Source organism: Centropristis striata, chromosome 14 (genome assembly GCF_030273125.1).
Source record: "Centropristis striata isolate RG_2023a ecotype Rhode Island chromosome 14, C.striata_1.0, whole genome shotgun sequence".
Taxonomy (NCBI): domain Eukaryota; kingdom Metazoa; phylum Chordata; class Actinopteri; order Perciformes; family Serranidae; genus Centropristis; species Centropristis striata.
The window spans coordinates 28,966,478-28,986,415 of NC_081530.1; the positions used below are offsets into that span (position 1 = coordinate 28,966,478).

The following is a 19,938-nucleotide window of genomic DNA, read 5'->3' on the forward strand; positions in this document are numbered from 1 at the left end:
GACAGGGGGGTTCAGATCAAAGCAAAGCGATCATCCTGATTATCAGAAAAATGATGAAGTGCACTTTGTAAAGCCTTGAGCTGCACATGTGAAGCCAGCAGTGATCGCCTGAAGGTGTGTGTGTGTGTGTGTGTGTGTGTGTGTGTGTGTGTGTGTGTGTGTGGTTGCCCACAGTGGTGTGCTGCAGTCCGCTCCCTGCCGTTGTTGAGTACACTACATGGACATTAGCGGGCGCAGCGGCACAACCACCGAGCCGGAGTGGATTAAAACAGCGTGCGTGCGTGGAGAGCCACTCGATAAACGACTGTGTAACCAAGTCAGAAGCCCCGGTGTGCAAATAGCAAGTCTGTTCCACCGGTTTGCAGCCGCGAAGCAGCAAGGGAAAGGCTCTTAGTAAACTCAGTAGTGCCGTGCATTGTGTGCCAGGCAGGCAGGGAGAGCTCGGCGGGAATGGCTTCATCTCCGTGCGGCAACAGTAACTTTGATTCCGGTCTGGAAATCAAAACTCGCTCGGTGGAGCAGACGCTTATTCCCTTAGTATCGCAGGTGAGTACACTTTAAACGTAAAACAACCCGTTGTGTTGTTATTTCTGACCCGATTGTACTTTAAAATGCACTTCACAACAACAGCCATGTCCGCACACATGAGGCTAACTTTGATTCTCGTGTTTACCTGCTTATATTTCCTTCTCGTGTTGTGTTTAAACACTGTCCCACGTGCAGTTGCATTTAAGTTTCATGCTACTTACTGTTATTGCTGTTACTAATAATTTATTACAGTTTACGACTAAGTTGTTAGAAGTTGCACATAGCAAAGTCCAAAGAAGTCAGAACTTTAACATGTAAGACAGCCAGGGAGATATAAATAATAACAGACTAAAGACAAGTTTTGTTGTTGTTAGGCAGAAGTTGGTGGTCTGTAGAATTATATAACATGCTGCAATGTAGTGGAAAGAGGAAAGTAAAAGGGAGAGCAATTAAACCAATGTTCAGCCATCCAAAAACACCTAAATCACTGTGATATTAATCGCTTTTCTTGTTGGAGATCTCTCCTGGAAGTCCTCACACTGCTCAGAAGGGCATAAAAGTTCCCCCAAGAAGTTGTGTTCTTGCTGCCCTTTGCCAGTCCTGAACTGCACTGACTCCCACTTCTCTAATTGGGCCACTTTGAGGCACGTGTTTTGTTTTTCAATAAACAGAAAAAGAAGAAGAAAGACCCACTTAAAGCCACTGCACTCTTGCAGCAACTCTCCCCTTGCAGACTTGAAACAGTAGCCCTGGCTTTAAGAGCACGGAGCTTAGGTCAATGAGTTAATTAATCATTTTATTGTATGGTGCAACAAAGTAGGCTGCAAACTCTTCACACTGTTTTGTAATAATTTGTTATCCATTAATGCCATTTTAGGGTTTTAATGTCTATTTGAGGAACAATAGCAGCTTCTGCTTTTACCAAGACTGTTTTCCACTGTTGGTTCCTGGGAGGTGGGTTGCATCTCCTGAATAGGGGAGTGACCAGCAGTCTTATAAATGCTAATATCCCCTTGTTGTGCAGGAGGCTAAAGAGTGACAGACCTGTAAATGTAGTGTTGTGAGAGAGGCGCCTCACTGGTGGGTTATCACAGTCTGTACAATAGCACGATGGAAGGTCCCTGACACTGTCCTTCCCCCCCTGTGAACACTGAAAGCCTGCTTCCTCCCTCTCACGTGAGAGATATAAGGTCATCCTGTGGCTTACTGAATACATATGGGTTGTCCTATGTAGCCTGTTCATTCATAAGTATGCAAAAAAAAATGTGTAGTTGAGAAATCAAGGGCATATTGAGGTAAAGTTATACCTCTGATGCAAACAGCAAATACTGAAAGACTATTTTTACTAAGCACTGCTGTAATTTTGTGCAAAAAGCATTGAGTAAATCTGCTGTACTCTGCGTTATCTTAATAATAATTACGCTGCAGCAAACTTATGGTGCACTCCTACCCGCTGAGAACCCTGGCTGAGCTCCAGCCTGTAGTATAGAAGAATGTGCTGTATACTGTAACGGCATTCAGCATATAACAGTTCGCTGTTGAATAGTGAGCCTCAAGGACAATCTTTCCTAACTTTTTTTTTTCTCAGTGTGAGGCATGTCCCCATAGCAACAGAGCTCTGCAATGCTGAGAGAAACAACATTTCCAAGGGCCGTTCTCTCTATATGTAATGTGTTATTGTTTTTATTGTGATGTCATCTGGAGGACGGTCACCCAGTCGGTGCTGACCGGGACGTTAGTTTCACCTGCTGGGAGAGCTTTTCATCCACGGGGGTCATATGCACAGAAATCACTCAATTACTGCACATATGCACAACATGTTTTTTTAGAGCTGAAACTATAAGTAGATTAATAGAAAGATTTCTTTCGAGCACAAATTGTATTTTCAAATGTTGCTGTTTTTTGTTGTCTTATATGATATAAAAATTAATATTTTTAAGTCTGTTGGTCAGACTAAACTAAACATTTTAAGATGTCACCATGAGCTCTGGGAACTTACGAATCAGAATTTTCTGATATTCTATCAAACACACCGTTCTATGGATCGCCTCATGTTTTTGACATTATGCTTTCAAACAAACCCTTGTTAAGTGGATTTTCATAAACTTCTATATATTAAATTAATGTTATAACATATTACCTCCATCGGGACAGAGGAATTTGTCCATATTGCCGAGCTTTCATAATCACTGAAAATCATAAATTATATTATATTTAAATTAATCAGCTAGCTCTTATGTTCATGACTTATATGATTGTTGTGTTAATGTCCAGAAGTAGGTGTGGCAGCCTGCTGGCTAATTGGAAATATGAAAATAACAGGAAAATGCACAATAGTTATTGTCTTTGGCATTCACAGACATCCTAAGCCGGAGCTGTGTTAGGGTGTTTGTGCACAGAATCTAAACGCCAAAAGGAATCTGTGTGACTTGTGTTTGTTCCAGTGGTCATTAGAAAGACTGATGTTTCACGCCGCTGTGGTATTCTGATTACCGCCTTAATGTGAGAAAGATAACTCAGTTAAGCGGTTTACGTGACAGTTCTGAGAATGAGTATTGCCTTACACCGCTTCTAATTGAATCATTATATCTAGTGTAAACACACTGGCTGTGTGGGCTGTTTTGTGTGGCTTTTCTTTTAAAGGAGCTCTGTGTGTGTGTATGTATGTGTGTTTTTGTGCCTGTGTGTAAGATCATGTGCTGTAGGGGTCATTAGATAACTATCAAGGAGGAAATGAAAAAGCAGTGTCAGTGAGAAAAGCCGGCGCGTGATAAGGTATCATGTTGTGCACTACCCCTTTTTTTAATTTCATTATGTATCTCTCCTCTCCTCTCCTCTCCTCTCCTCTCCTCTCCTCTCCTCTCCTCTCATGACGTTGATATCCTCAGGCCTCTGTTATCAGCTTCACTCCCACCACGGTGTAATTATAGGCCTGGGAGTCTCCCGGTCTTGCACTGCATACACACAGCACACAGTCCCACCCACCTCTTCTCTTTTCATGCAGCTTGTATGTTCACCTGTCTTATTGAGTCCTGCTGTGTGCATTTATCTTTTTGACAGTGAGTTTTTAAAGCCGACTGCATTCCTTCCGTCAGTGCCGCTCAGAGTTTTTGCAATTTAAATGATGCCTGTGTCGTGTTTTCGTAATGCGGCCACCTGGATGCTTTCTATCTGCATCCCAGATCAATTTGACCATTCAACCTTTTTAAAACTCTTCTCTGATGTGCTTTACTTCACCTTTTCTGCGACAGCTATCTCCATACCAATTGACTTGCATTGTGAGGTGCATGGTAAGGGTAATGAATTGCTCTGGTGGTGGTCAAAAATGTAATGGGCATCACACAGAGAGAAGGGAAACTACGTGAATGTGTCTGCTGTTGTGTGTGTCCTACCTGTGATGTGTTCTGCAGCCAGCTGGAAGGCAATTAGCAATAATCTGCCACTTTTTTCCTTGAGATCTCATTCCTTTTTTTGAAGTGGTGATTAGTGAAATAACAGTTCTTTTCCTGGGTTTCTTTATAATTGAGGTGTGTTCCTAGTAAAAACACACCCTCCCCATGTGGGTGCGGACATGGTGGTCCTCAGGCTGACGAGGTGTAAGGGTGTTGTTTTGAGGTAAAGAAGTGTGGGAACCAATAAGAGCTCGGGAGTGAAATCTGAGACTTTGATCAGATCGCTGAACATTTAAACACTTGTGACACACTGGCCTTGTGATTACATAGCGATGCTGGCTCCATCACTTTTTTTTGTTGCAGGGCTAAGCCAGGAGTTTCTTAAAAGATTTTCCAACTATAATTGGGCCTGGAAAATCCGTTTTCTGTCCAAGATTGTTAGTGTCGACTTTGTCATGCTTCCAGGGGTTCTGTTGTGCTTGCAATTTTAATGTGCTAAAAGGACTGTGGGTAAAAAAGCTTTTCCATCTTCATTTCGCTCACAAAATGGATTAAAATGGCATATTTATTACCCAAACAAAAGCTCAGTGGCAGGTTTGAGGATGTGATTTGCTCGGAGCATTAGCATTTCGTCTCATAAATTCCGCATTAAACAAAATGCCGGACAAAAAACAGCTCCATAAACACACTCCTGTTTTTAACAGCTCTGTAAGCACGGCCATCGCTCACATATTCATCCGTCATTTCGGAAATATTGAAAATGCAGTTTTATTGAGGCACGAGGCACTATTTCCTTCTTTAATGTTCCTGGTCCTGTAGAGGGCTGACATGACAAACGTCCAGGTATTGAAGTTGTTTTTTATACCCGGACAGAGAGGCATTACCGTTGCCACGAGCCCTAACAGATCTGCTTCCTCCAGCCGTATGATGATAATGAAGACAAATGGGTCCCTGGCATGAAGGTGAAACCACAGGAGGATTACAGTGCGCCACAAGCATGACTGCATGTGCACTCACAGTCACAGACCAAAATATACTAGCCTCCTGGGAATGAGACAAAATAAGCCTTTATAGTGTGTATTTGTGAGTGTTTATGCCAGAAAGGATCGGGGCGGGGGATTCCAGTGTGGTTCGTGTGTTTTTGTATCTGCATACGTTGGTATGTGTGATTGTTTGCTCACGGACAACAGAAACTACATGAATCTGTGGTGCTGGTGTTTGAGGTTTCATGTGGAGGCACCTGCAGCTTTTGTGTGCTGTGTGTCGCCACATAACTTGTCACTTCGTTTCAACCCTTGGAGGCCTCGACCAGAACAGCATTGCATCTGATAACACATTTTAGGCGCAGGTCAGATCGTCACCACAAGGCCACCATTTTTCTTGTTTTGCCATTATCAGTCGAAGATTTTCAAGAAGGGCCAGCGGATAAAGACCCTGTCACACATCCAGTGCAACATTAACCAGAAAACGTCCATATCAGTTGGACTGAACATTAAACGGGTCATTTACCCAGTACACTCACTTATTTGCTTAAAACCCTGATTCCCAAAAAGTTGGGACATTGTCAAAAACATAAAAAACCCAGAATGAGATAATTTGCTAATCCCTTGTAACATACACAGTCATGGAAAAAAATATTAGACCATTGTTTTCTTCAATTTCTTGTTCATTTTAATGCCTGATAAAACTAAAGGTACATTTGTTTGGACAGATATAATTATATCATGATATAATGACATATGTTTTTTTTTGACAATGATTTTGTTTATTATCAAGAAAACCATGGAAAATGGCTAGATATCAGCTCTTAAATTCAACTCTTATGAGCTATTTTTGTTGTTATCATTACATCTGTCCAAACAAATGTACCTTTAGTTGTACCAGACATTAAAACGAACAAGAAATTGGAGAAAACATGGGTGGTCTAATAAGTTTTTCCATGACTGTGTGTGATTGAAACCTGCCAAAAGACAGTATTTTTTCTTTTTTGTAATTTTACACTGAATTCTGTTTTTATTGACATTATACATAGCGTCCAACCTTTTTTAGAATCAGGGTTGCATACAGAAGTTGTCTTTCCTCTCTGAGCCAGACGGAGCATGTGGTTTAGTGTTTTGTTTCGCATCAAACATAAGAATCGCAGTGAGCCTGACTCCCATTATTGTTGTGTAAATGAGGATGTGAAGCAGGTTCTTGCTCAGTGGTAGGTGGTATACACAGGCAGTCAACAGCCTTGTGTCATCAAATTGAAATGAGATGTAATTGCACTCAACTCCCCCTGTTTTCGAGTAAAGTGGCTGCATTAGTCAGCTAACTTTGCCAGTTTAGAGAATATACGTTCTTTTGATGATCACACACACTGCGCTAACCCTCCCACCCCCTTACTCTCTGTCACATCCACTTCTTTGTATCTCTCTGACACACACACACACACACACACACACACACACCAACGTTAGTGGCCTGCATGACCAGCCTTTCCCCCTTGTCCTCCCTCTTTTGCTCTTCTCACTATTGCTATCAGGGGAGTCATTACAGATCGCTGTTCTCTTTAAGTGCCGATAAAAGGGTCTGTCTCACATGTCGATCGGTTGCCCTCTCCTGGGCTAATATACTTCCACATGAGAAAGTTGTGTATTTTTGTGTGCATGCACATGTCTATGTGTGTGTGTGTGTGTGTGTGTGTGTGTGTGTGTGTGTGTGATTGCACGTGTGCGCTCAAAACCTCTAAATAACCCAGCCTAAAGGGATCAGTCACCTGGAGAGAACGGCAGAGTTAATTTAATGGTGAAAAAAGCTATCTCACCCTCTGCCATTTAAGTTATCTGAAGGCTGTGGCTAATAGTGATAACCGCTTTTAATTGTCTCAATGAAAGCTTCTGCCTACCAAGATGTATTGCCGTAGCTGGAAGGTTGATAAAGTATTGATTAAACATCCTTCCTATTATCAGAGAGACTCAAAGTGGCACAGTGTGCTCACATAGCTCAGAGTCTTGCATTTTGTGTCAACTGGAAATGGAAAGCAATTTCAGGGACCTGTTCACTATTAAGTAAAGTCTTCTGATGGCTTTTTGGTCATACAGATCATCAAGAAACAGTCCATAAAAATCTGTTGATCGTGACTTCTTCTCAGACCAAACCAGGACATTACCTCTGCAAAGATATGTTACTTTTTTTTATTATTCTATTATTGCTATTACAGTTAATTTAATTAAAGCAACTATAAAGAACTTTAACTTTGTGTTGATTTTGGCGACTCCTGTGGACAAAAGTGGACTTGTGACATAAAGATCTGGCTAGTGCATGCATTTGGTTTTGGACTTACGAATAACTATATAGAAACCTTCCCGTTGTTTGCGTAAGCAGGTTATATACAGGCATTATATTGAGCCTGTCCAATAACCAGTTAAAACATCTTGTAGCTGCTTTCATCTCAGCTCCCTGTTTAAATGCTTCTTCACCGTGTTCAGCTTTCATGTTTCTACGTAAAGGGTCCTTGAAGGCCTGCAAAAGCTATTAAAGGCCGTTTTATTTAGTACCAAGTGGCTGTCTGGCCCATTACCAGCCCATATTTACAGTATATTCTTAGTTTATAATGATGAGATAGTGATGAGACGTCTCATCTCGAAGTGTGAGCACACAGGAAGAGATCTCTATCAGCGGGGATGTGGTGCCTAATGTAGCATGGCGTTTTGTGTTGTCCAGCCTGACTGGAAGCGCCCTGTGGATAGAAACAGATGCATAAACACACGCCCAGAAGCACAGACAAGGACATACTTATTGACATTAATTACTCTGTAGTCACACAGAGGCCATCTGTGCAACTGCAAGAAAACAGCACAACAGTTTCCCTGCTGGTCCGTCTGAAGCTGAGGTAATATACATGTTGTCAAACTGGATGTACCTGAGATAATAAGATAGCAGAAATATTGTTTGGAAGTATTTATGTATCAGCACTAAAAGCAGGCAGATAGATAGAGACTTGGACAGAAACCTGATGTGTTACTGTACATACTGTCAGGACAGAGGAGACTGATGACTGCTGGAGGACAACCCACTTACTGTAATCTTGTTGGCATGTGCCCTCCCACTCGTCTTGTCATGTTTTGCCAGAGATATCGTATCTATATTGTCTGCTGCCTGGACAACCACAGGTAAACAGATGAGTATTTGGCAGGCAGCTGTTTGTAATCCATTGCTTTTCTGTTGGCGGCTCCTTGGCTCGGTGCGGTGATAATTCCAGCCTTGAGCACATGACATTGACTAGGACAGTTGTTGCACAATGTGAGGTCTGGCCCTTGCTGGGTTAAGCTCTGCAAATCCTGGGGAAGGCAGGAAACCTTGCCATTTGGGAAGATGTTTAAAAAAATATTGGTGCATGCCTTGTTTAGATGAAGCTATTTCAATAGATGACTTTTAGATGCTTTGTTTCAACTGTGTCCCCTTATGCTGCTGTCTACTGTAAAATATATTGATACCACAACATGAATAAAGTTTATATTAATGGATTTAGGATTGAGCGTTATGGCAAAAAACTACCCTCTTCCTGATACAGGTTATTTTCCATCTTGATTACAAAATATATCACAATTTTGCCTTTTTATTGCATGTAATTCAAAAAGTTATAACATGATGAATCCAATTTCTGTATACTTTTGTATACAGCACCTCTATGATTCATCCCAGCTTTGCTCCAATGCTCAAGAATCAGAACGTTAAGCATCCAAATGACATCATTTTAGCAGTAAAGCAATTCGGCCGTTGATTTTTTGACATCACTATAGAATCTATATATAACACATATAGGAAATTATATATTGTTTTGACAGTATACATTATCCAGCCTGTTCTCCCGTCAATCACATCAATATAGGTCATGTGTACAGGCAGCTAAAAGGAGCGATGTCTCCGTATTCCACCGTTCACTGTAATGCGTCTGCCACCGTCTTGCTAACGTAGTAGTGATTGACAGCCAAGTGAAGTTTAAAAGGCAGTTCGGTTGGAGGTTGGGGTAGCGGATGGGTCGAACGAGTAGCTGACTTTCACCCAAGAGAGTGGGGTCTGCATCTCGTGAAAATAAAAGTAAACCATTTTTTACTTATGTTACGTATTTAACATAAATTGCGGCAGTCACGTGACCCTTGTAACTACTTCACTTCCAGCATTTATGTACATTTATTTACTGTGTAAACTGTTTTTTACAATGCCTTTTGCCCTAACCCTATGGTCAGTGGTTTTACAACATAAATCCACAGAAAGAACAGTATTACAGAACAGTAATAGAATGCGCCGCACATATGTGCTGTGAAACTCAAGCCACGATATGTACCTACTACGTGCCGTTATTTGTGTTACTGACACACAACCTCTTCTGCCGTTTCTGTTGGAGAACTTGTTGACTGTATCATATCGCCAAGGCTCCCTTCTATTATTGTGTTTGATCTAACTTGTGTTCTGGAATTTCAGTTCCCACGAGAGATGTAAACAGGAAGCTAAATGATTCCATGAAGTAAGTCTGTTAGCTGTGGGCTACTCTTCCTCTGGATGGAGACTGTGGCTATGAGCCTGCCACTGGTTGCATCTCTCATGTGGCATTCTCCTTCCCCTTATGCTATCTATTTTGCAGGAGCACTGACTCTGCATCCTGAACTTAGCGCTGCCCAAGACGATTGTGATTGGTTTAATGAAATACAAACAAGCTGCAGCAAACAGCAGAATGATAATGGGTGCAGCCAGACGTTCACCAGAGCTGGACGGAGGATAGGTCTGGCTCATAGACTTATAAATAATGGACGTAGTCACCGTGACGTCACCCATTGGTTTGTGGACTGCCCGTTGGAAGCCTCGAGTTCAGCGTTATACTCGTCGCCATCTTGCGTCGCCATCTTGTTTCCGATACCCAGAGCAGACCATATATGGACTGTGGCGGAGCGAGAGGGATCTGATCACTGACTAAACTAAACGTCCTCTTTTCTATCTATATAACGTCCTCTTTTCTATCTATATAACATTATATATAACTTTATTGACACGTCGCCGTGTTTACGCATTGCTCTGCTTCTCTCCTGATGACGGCTTGCCTTGTCAGTGACCTGTCAATCAAAGCTAGAAACGCCCCAAACGATTCTTTATCTTGTATTTTCTTCTAAATGGGGCCATTATTAGAACTATTGACATCAAATTGTCTTGAAGATCATTTTTAACTAGTGATTGAGACCATAGTGTTGTCCTGAAAAAATTTTCTGAGGTAATAAATCAAGTCAGAAGTTTTCAAATTTAGCACTGAAATGAATGGGCAGATTTTTTTTTAAGCCAAACTTAGCACCCCCTACTGGAATTTTCGGTGGATTGCAGGCTTAAGGCACTTCCTGGTTGGCCTCCATGCTCAGACACGGAGATTGCCACCTGGTCTGGCTATGCGAGACTAGCTGTTGGCTGCAATAGAGCCCTGATTTTAAGCCTTTTTTCTTATTTATTTTGGCAAATTGGCACAATTTTCTTTAAAATATATGTTTTATAAGGGTGTTCATGGACGTTAAGTCTCAATGGACAACAGAAATAAGGACACATTTGACTGAAATAGTGGCAATCAGACTTTGAGGGTTTTTGTACCCTAAAGTATTTTACTTGCCTTTCATCTCACGCAGTAACTTTGCCTCACATCTCCCTCCCCACCGCGCTGGAGAGGAGTGCATCACAGAAAACCTTTGCTCTATGCAATAGGCCAAACCAATACCTCATGATCCTATGCTGTCGGTCACAGCATCACTGTTTCATAAAGGAAATACAAAACAAGATATGTGGAAAACTTGCTGGAAAACTGGCTATCAGTATGATATAATAAATTCATGAAGTATAGTTGCCTAATGAATTCTGTCTTTTAAGGTCATAGAAAACAGAAATATCTGACGTACATCCCAAAGCTCTCCAAGTCATCATGTTTGTTCTCCTCTCCTCAGCAGCAACATTGCTGACTGTACCACAGAGGAATCCTTCAGTCTGGCTTGTATGTGTTAATTGCTTTCTTCGAGCGTCTTTGAACTTCTCCCCTCTCGATAATGAGTTCTTTTAAAGAGATGAGGTTTGACATGACAGAACAAAGACAGTGTGAAGGACAAGAAGAACACAGAATACCAAACATTTTCTTATCTTTTCTAATTCTGAATACTCAGAAATTCAACTACTTAAAGTCGGTTATGTTACTCCAACATCTTTCCCGTGGTTTAACTTATACAGTATACATTATATATATATGTATGAGGACGTGTTATCTGTTATATTTATATGCGAATGTGGTTTGATCAGCAGTTATCTAATAAATTGTACTGTAAACTACTTTTGATCTTGTGCAATAGTATCACTTTATGAGGCCATAAAACCCAGCAGAGTAAGACTTTAAGTAGTCGTTCTGAGCACACACTGGAATTCTTCACTTTATGATGTGAGTCAAGGGTGTTGGCGTGTGGAAATATCAGTATGTAAGATGCTATAGCACCTTGTTTGTATGCCTTCCGCCTTTCCTCTGTAGCTCTGTCCAATTTCCTGATTTTGTTTTCCTGTCACACACCTTACTCTCATGCGCTTTCATTCCGTCTTCAGCCGTGTGCTTAGTTTCTCTCCCCACTTCTCTCTCCACTTAGCCCCTTGTTTTCTCCCTTTTAATCTCAATCTCTCCAGAGAATCCAGTGTCCCTGTATCACCTCATTGATTATGCAGCCCAAAGAAAACCTAGCCAGAGGCTACAAGTCGTGCACAGAGCTGAAAAGTTCAGACTTAACTATTTCTCTAAGGGATCTTTTACCCTTTTTTTCCCGCTGTGCTGTAAACTGAGACATAATCCTCAGCCCTGCACCTATTCTGAGGAACAGCAACGGGAACAGCATGTAACCAGCTCAGCCAGATTTGGCTGTCCCTTTCTTTGACACAGAATTCCTGAGAGTGATCAAGATGACGGTATTCTTTCCATCTTTTGTCTGATCGACACATATCTCCAGGCGAAATGTTTTTGGAAGCAAATGCAGCATTGCGAGCACAATTGTAAGCAGATATGATCTAAAACATTGTGAAAAGACTTAGGAATAGGACAATCAGTTTAACTTGATACTGGTAAGATTACACAGTGGCAGTATGATGTTTCTGAACAAACAGGTTTTGTTCTCAAATACTGTGCAGGATGGTGCAACATTTAAAGAAGCCAGATTTTCACAGGGAATTTTAAGTTGTCTTTTCAAACGGCAGCATCAGTCGGGGGTATATCTATCAGGCCAGCAGCTGTGGAGGAAAAGACACAGCAGTGTGAATCCTCTTTAGATTGCCCTGTTATGTAAACCAGTTCACAGACAATTTAAACTGGCCCAAAAAATAGTCTATCAGTCAAAGATTCAGCCTGTTTCTGATGCCCCGTCGTCCAACCCGAGTGACGCTGGTCCCCGATCGATAACCTGAAAGTACCTGCTACCTGGCCCTATCAGTATGGGGAGGGTGCTCTTATCTTGTCACTGTTTCTGGGTGACTGGAGCCGGTGGGTGACAGCTGGGGGCCAGCCAGCCGGGAAACACAGCCCAGCGTGGGTGAACTTACAAACACATACACAGCCAACCCCTATAAATAAGTTAAAGTCACTCACCTTCTATAAATAATGTTCCAGTTGTTCTGGACGTTCAACCGTGTCTGTTATCTGAAGGGCTAAAAGGAGCTTTTTAAGTTGCTGATGACATAAAAAGTTTACTTTTGTTTGAATGTTAGTCTGTGATGAGAATTATCTGAGTATTTATCATGGGTTGGACTTTATTTCTCATGTTTAAAAATGGTTTTATGCACCGTTTTTAATATCACTGGTACTGAAAGATAAGAGCCAAGGTTATTTCCTGTGAGTTGTGAAACAAAAAAACACAAGTCCTGGGATTAAGCTCACGCTAACCAGATGGATGGACTCAACAGAGGAAGTTGGAAAAAAAGAATAAAGCAGGTCATGTCATTTTCGCTGGCTGCACAGTCCCACTTTGAGCTGCCATCTGTATCAGCAGAACTCCATTAAAAAAATAAGGAAAATAACAATGCAGCTCTAATTACTGACCAAATGTACCAAGGAAATTAGACTCGCCATGTTTTCTGAACCTGTCCAAGCATCTCCTGTAATTTGGCAAACACATGATCCACCAAAGAGCACGGAGGAATATTTGTCAGTGTTTCTCATTACTGTGAAATGGACAGAAAAAGCAGTACGGTGAGGGTGACATTCTCTTCACAAACTGAGGAACTGATTTTAGGAGCTGAATTTATTCTATTTTGTCGGTTTTTGTTTTGTTGTACAGCGTGGAACACTGTAGTACCACTGATTGTGGTGCTGTTTGATAAGTGATATCTGGTTCCAAATATCAAATAAGCTATCAGAAACTCAAATATGGGGACACCAGCTTACTGCAACATTTAATTGTAATTTTATACATTTTTAAAATTTTCATTTATAAAAAAAACCCCAAAGAATTTTAAGTTCCATGTTCTGTCATTTTCTGATTCCATTAATATTACTCAGGTTTTAGGTTTTTACCGTGGTATCATTTCAGCATTGCTATTGAGATATTTAATAGAGATGTGAGATAGATTTTATCCTGATACTTGAGTCATGATATATTATTGCGATTTTAAGCATTTTGCGATATGGTGAGTATTGCGATACAATATATCGCGATTTAACTGTTTAACTGCATTTTGTGTCCACAAAATTAAATTCAATCAATAATTGTTTAGTCAAATAAGAGAAAATTCTCACTCTATTCATCTCACTTCAGTGTTTTTATTTCTCCTCAATGAGAGTCCCACAGACTGACCAACAAATTATTCAGTCAAACTGAACTGAACTGATATCAAACATGTATGGACGACAACAACTGCAGCATTTTCTCAAACTTTCAAAAACTTTAAGATTCACTGTTCTGAATTCTTTGGAACGAAACATAAAAAAAGCCTAATTTCGACAACTCCCCGACTCGGTATCCTGACGAACACATTGTCTTTGGATTCCTTTCATATGATCCCAGTATCTCCAGTATAATCCTTAAACTGAGCCCGTTACGGCCTCCAAAAAACGTCATAACGCTAAATATCGATACTTGGCGGACATGAATCAATATATTGCCACTCAAAATATCGCGATATGCTGTATCGGTTTTTTTCCCCCGTCTCTAATATTTTGTGAGGGTATTGTATTGAAAAAAATATTTTTGTGTGGAAACTAAACACTAATTACTGCTTATGTATGTTGAGGCTCGTTTGTTTTCTTTGCGGGAGTAATAGAAATTCTCAGATCTAAGTTGTTTGACATACTATGGTTGACTAATAAGAAAATAAATAAATAAATAATAATAATAATAATAATAATACATATTTATTTGACATTAAGTGGCTATATATAGAGATACAATTTCTTATTTTGAAGTGTTGAGTATCAGGGGATAGGCCTAGATAAGTATTTTATACTTCAGCCTACTCCCTTTTTTTTTCGAACCAAAATGATATAAGGAGATGCATATTGAATATTAAGTTAGCTGGTTCTTATTTCTATCTTATTACTCAGACGGGGCAGATGCATGTATATGTATTGGGCTTTATATACTGTATGTGTGTAAATATTTATATGTTTATGTACATCTGTTTAATGGTGCCTATGTGAATATGTGTATGAACATGTATATGCATCTAGCCTACGCTGTTGTAGTTTATGTTGTTTATTTTTTTCGGTTCGAAAAGAAGAATTAATAAAAGGGAAAAAATAAAAAAATAAATAAAAGGCTCCTGGTACAAATAAATGGTTATTGGAGGTTTAAATAGATCCTGAACAGTGCTGGAAATACTTGCAGACATGGGTAAGTGTCATGTAGTGAAAGCATGTTCGCTAAGCCCCCCATGAGTGTGTGTGAAAGAGCTGGTGTGTCACAACACAGGCCATTATGCAGTCTGAAGTGAGGGGGGCTGCATTCCTTCACAGGGCTCGTATTACCAGCTCCAACAATGTGTAATAGAGTGCTGTCTGAAATTGTGTCTATGTATTGTTTATAGGGGCATCACGACTCGGGTCAAAAGTCACATTCTCAAAGGGTGCGACCTTTATGAACTCTATACTGGCTGGTATGCATGAGTTAGAGCCTTCTCTCCCCCCAAGGGCTTGAACTTGGCCTCGCCTTGTTCACTCACCACTTTCATCAATGAATCATCCCGGTCGGCCACTATCCTTCTCCATTGGGTTTGATGTTTGGGTTGACGCACTTCATTGACTTATTAATGTAGTCATTCACATTTTAGAGTCTCTCTCTTCTCAAATGTCAATCCTTCAAGACCAGATTATTAGAACTACCTTTTTCTTTTCCCTCCTTCTGGGAGAGGGCTCGTCTCGCCGTGGGGATAGTTTGCGGCCATGTTGACTTTCTTCCACACCTGACATCTTATCTTCCCATCTCCGTCCTTTCATCTGTGAAGAATTTTCAGAAGCTCAAAAACCAGGAGGGCTAATAATCTTGGAGGTAGCGTGTGAGAATTATTTTGGCGCTTTCATCCGACACTTTTGTTTTTATTTGATTTGTGGCCCCAATAGGCCAGTTAGAAACAAAGCCCCATTTTTCTCTGTCACTCTGCCTCTTATTTAAGAAAAACAGGCCTTATTATATTCCAAGCAAGCCAGTGCCTTAGTGTCAGGTGTATGAGGTCAGCGTCCTCCGAGCAGCCACTAAAGTCATTCTTTTTTTTCCTCTGCAGAACATGTCATCACTGTAGGAGGCTGTCACAGAGCCTGGTTAAGCCACTTTCACACACTGTTCACCGAACACTATTATTTGTCCATTACTTGTAATTACCCATCATGATGACTGATGGAATGTTTTCGAGGGTGAGTTGGCAAGCAGTTAGGATTATCCTGTTGAGGACTTTATATAATTACCCAGTCATTAAACACGGCTCAGTGTGAGGACAACCTGAGGGGGGCGACTCGCCAATGGCTCCTTGTTGTGTTTGTACCTCCAGGTTGTGGAAGCCGGCTGTTGTCTTCATGCTATGTTGCATCCAAGAAAGTCACTCTGGGACAAAGGCTGCATCACTTTTCTTTCTCCAATACTGGCATTATACCCTCAAGATTATATTTTTGAGGCCTGTTTTACAAACCGAGCCGATGACGATAATGACGGTAGAACGCAGCCTCTAATTGTCTTGATTGTTCTGGATTCGTCTGAAATATGTTGCGAGATGACTGAACTGGAGGCAGTTCTCTGACAGGTTGCATCGATTTACAGTTCCGCCTCTTTGGCTTTTACACAGGTAGTCATCAATCTTTACTGGCGGGCCAAGAGATCCTCACTGAGATAATTGAGGAGCGGAATGAAGAATACAATAGAGCCTCATCAGGAACTGGAGTTTGCCCTTTTCAAGTGCTTTCATATCAAGTTACAACCACACAAAGAAATGACGGAGGGGGATAATCAAAGTTTGGCGTCAGATGGTAGGAACAAAGTCGGAACAGTGCTTTGGGCCACATTGTGTTATTTTGCGCGTCCAGAGGTTTCAAAGGGAAAGATTTGTTACAGCCTATGTAAATTTTTTCCTTGTTTCTTTTGAAGGTGCATCATCCCACAAGGTGAGCCTGATCTAAATTATTCAACTCCTAGGAGAAAATTATTTTCATGGTTGCCTTTGTGGAGTTTGTCGGCTTTCGTACACAGTACAGAATCCAGTGCACCTTGCGATTGTGGGGTTTAGTTATTCATTAGTTGCAAATTTTGTCTGTTTATGCGCCCCAACAACAGGCCATGTCTGTGAATGAAACCTTCCACTGAAATGTTTTTGTTGTCTTTGCCTCTTCTCTTCCTGGATTGTAACCACTTGCCTAATACAATTATATGAATATTCTATCACAGAGCTGCAAGTCTTGTTCAGTTAGTGAAACAAAATGTGGCTTCACTGTCCAGGCACAAGCTTATTTTTTTTATGAACCAAGCTGTTTGAAAGTTCTGAAACTATCCCACTGAATGTTGCCTGCAGCCAAATGTGGTGGAGAGATTGGAGACCTCACATATAGATGTAATATGTGATGGCTCAGTGTTTTTGCTGCTGTGTTTTTCTCCCTTTGTTACATTTCCTCGCCAAATTAAACAACTGCCATATCCCTGTAAAAGATTCACTCCCAGGCAAAAGTACGACAAGCGTCTCTATGAAATAACCTGGTCTCCTTTGGAACAAAGAGCCCAGTGTAGCCTGGAGAAAATTGTAACTGCATGGGGTGTACATTTCCAAGTGGGTGGGATCTCATCTGCATTGCCCTGCCGCCCGGGCCAGAGATGTCTTTGATATTATGTCTTGGATGTTTTGGGAAAAAGTTGCTTAGATCAAAGATGTCTGTGCTGTCAGACTGGCTGTCTTAGTTTCAGTATGATTACAGTGAAATCCACGTGAAAGATTCTTTGTGCTGTCAGTACCCTGTGCTGTTCTTGTCTGTTTTAGGTTTATTACAAGCTGACATTACTTCCTTCACACTTTGAGACCCTGTGAATCTCCGCTACACTATGATTTGCCTATTTTTCAAGGGTTGTTTTTTAAGGCATTACACAGTATTTTACATATTTTTGAGATAACCAAGATGCCTGTTTTGTTCATTTCCCGCTTCTGAAATATTTGTCAAACCCTTAAAGTGAGATGTTGTCAGTGCTATTCAGATGCAGATGCCCACATTCCAGGTGCATCACTATAATCATCACCCACACACTGCTAGGAAAAAGTTAAGCTTATCTCCAGCATATAGGCTATTGCTACACTAATGTTACGCTGAGGAACACTTTGATGTTTGATTTATTGATTTATTATTTATTTGACAGCAGAACCTCCCTGTATTGTGTTTTGTTGAAAACAAGTGCTGAAATGATTATCTTCAACTACAGACTCTCATATAATCTTGCTAGAATGAGAGCTTTTGAGTGTTATTGTACAGATTATGTCTTAAGACTTTGCTTGTGAGATAAAAAACAATTCACTTCTCAGGCTTTGGTGGTATAAACTCTACTGCGTCATGTAAGGAAGGACAATTTCACTTCCCTGCTGTAGAGATGTAACAAGATAACATCACATATTCATGTTTCGATCATCATTCACAATGAGATTACATCCGTTCCACTGAAGAGGCTATCTGACTTTTTGGTATATATGCTTATTTGCTTTTTTCCTGATAGTTGCAGGGGATGATCGATGTCACTCTGTAGATACTGTATAAAGCTGCAGCAAGAACACTAGACTTTGACCCAGGAAATGTTCACGTCCCCTGTGAAAACCGAAAGTCAAGATATTTTAACTAATGTAACATTCTGCATCACATGTGTAATTATGTCACAATCTTGCATATGGAAGTCGAGTTATGTTACAAACCCAAACAATGATCTTTTCCTAAACCTACCCTAGTTTTGTTGCCTAAAAAACAGCCTGCAACCATTCACAACAGGTTTAAAACTGCAACTGTCATGTTTAAATATAACAATGTGTTGATCTCCTGCCAGCGGTAGGGGTGCTAATTAAGGAAATGCTCCTGTGGGTCAGATTACATCCCTTTTTCCACCAACACAAACCTAGTTGCTGGGCTGGTGCTGGTGCTGCTTCACAGTTGGTTCAACTCACGAACCTTCTCAGGACCTGTTTGCTTTTCCACAGGCTAGAGAGACACTTCATTACATCACTGTAAACATCTGGAAACATCTCCATGACTATGATAACAACAATGATGGACTACATTGTCCCTTTACAAATGTGGCTCCTGGCTTTGCGAACATACATTAGCATCGAAAGACGACTGGTACAACACTTTAGTTCTGCTCGTCTTGAATGTTTTGAACAGTGTCGTGGCAATTTTGACAAATTGCACTAAGTTAGTGGGTGAGCTGGCCAAACACAAAGCACTCAATACTCTGTTCAGCAAGTTTTATTAGCACATTCATATTCCATACACCGCACAATCTGGAATGGCTCTTTTACAGTACAACAGAGTCCCGTACACCGCTCGACTTATATCTGTTGTAGTTCCCAGCAGTGATTCTTCAGTAAGCCTCAATGTGGCCCTATCTTCCTGCCCTATACATCACATCAGGACAGAGCCCACTGGTCAACACGTTCCCCTCAGTCATGGTGTTAGAAGAGTTGAGTTCAAAACTGAGTTCCCAGAAGGCTTTGTGTCTTGAATACCAAGTAGGTCGCCGCCTACTTCATGTCCCACCATGCAGGAGACACCAAATTTCCTTCACAACAGCGATTACTGTTAAGGCCAGAATTTGTTGTAAGCTAACGCTAGCCTGCTAACGCTAACCCTTATCAGTCACATTGCAGTTAAACAAATCAAATGGATGATACATGTAGTAGTTGGTCTTGTTGGTCACGATAATCCCGCTCCCAGCCACTGAGTGAGTGGCATAATACGTGTATTCGCCAAAAATGTATATCTATAACTTTCAATTTTCTGATTAATGGTAGTTGATGCAGTGCTTTTTATATATAGACAGAGAACATCTAATAGCTAAATATGAACAGCAGTGGAGAAACACAAGTAATAGTCATGGTCTTTTGATGAGGCGCAGCTTGTCAATCATGCTCATAAAGCGCTGCTTGGTGCGCTGTTTAATTCAATATTGTTATTAAATCAATTTTAATCTGATTTTCTCATTCAGAGCAACTGTAAAAGGGTTTAAAGTGAAACGGGGTTGGTGAACCACAACAGTAGTTTGTGTCATGGTCTGATGCTCTGCAAACAGTGGAGATCGATTCCCACTGCTCCCCTTCCCATCTTAGTTAACCTTGGATCGTGGTTAACAGAGCAAAAATTGATCGGCAGCCTTGTTGTTTGTCTGCCCCCCAGCAAGGACCATTGAATCAGAGGTCACACTGTCTCATCTCGTCTATCCCCAGTGTCACTCTTAACTGAAAGAAAGTTCTCGGATACAGTAGAGTGAGTTGGTAAAGATTAATTTGCTTTGTTTCCTCTGTATCTCCTCTCTGCCAT

The 19,938-nt window shown here is 40.9% G+C and overlaps 1 protein-coding gene across 2 annotated transcripts in view; it reads left to right on the forward strand.

The window, feature by feature from the left end:
* Nucleotides 1–212: 212 nt before the first annotated feature.
* Nucleotides 213–19,938, forward strand: part of ctnnal1 (catenin (cadherin-associated protein), alpha-like 1) — a 63,348-nt gene continuing 43,622 nt past the window's right edge. For both annotated transcript variants that reach the window (XM_059349579.1, XM_059349580.1), the window contains exon 1: nucleotides 213–546. In XM_059349579.1, coding sequence (XP_059205562.1) covers nucleotides 451–546 — 96 coding nt within the window. In that variant the 5' untranslated portion in view covers nucleotides 213–450. The remainder of the gene's footprint in view (nucleotides 547–19,938) is intronic.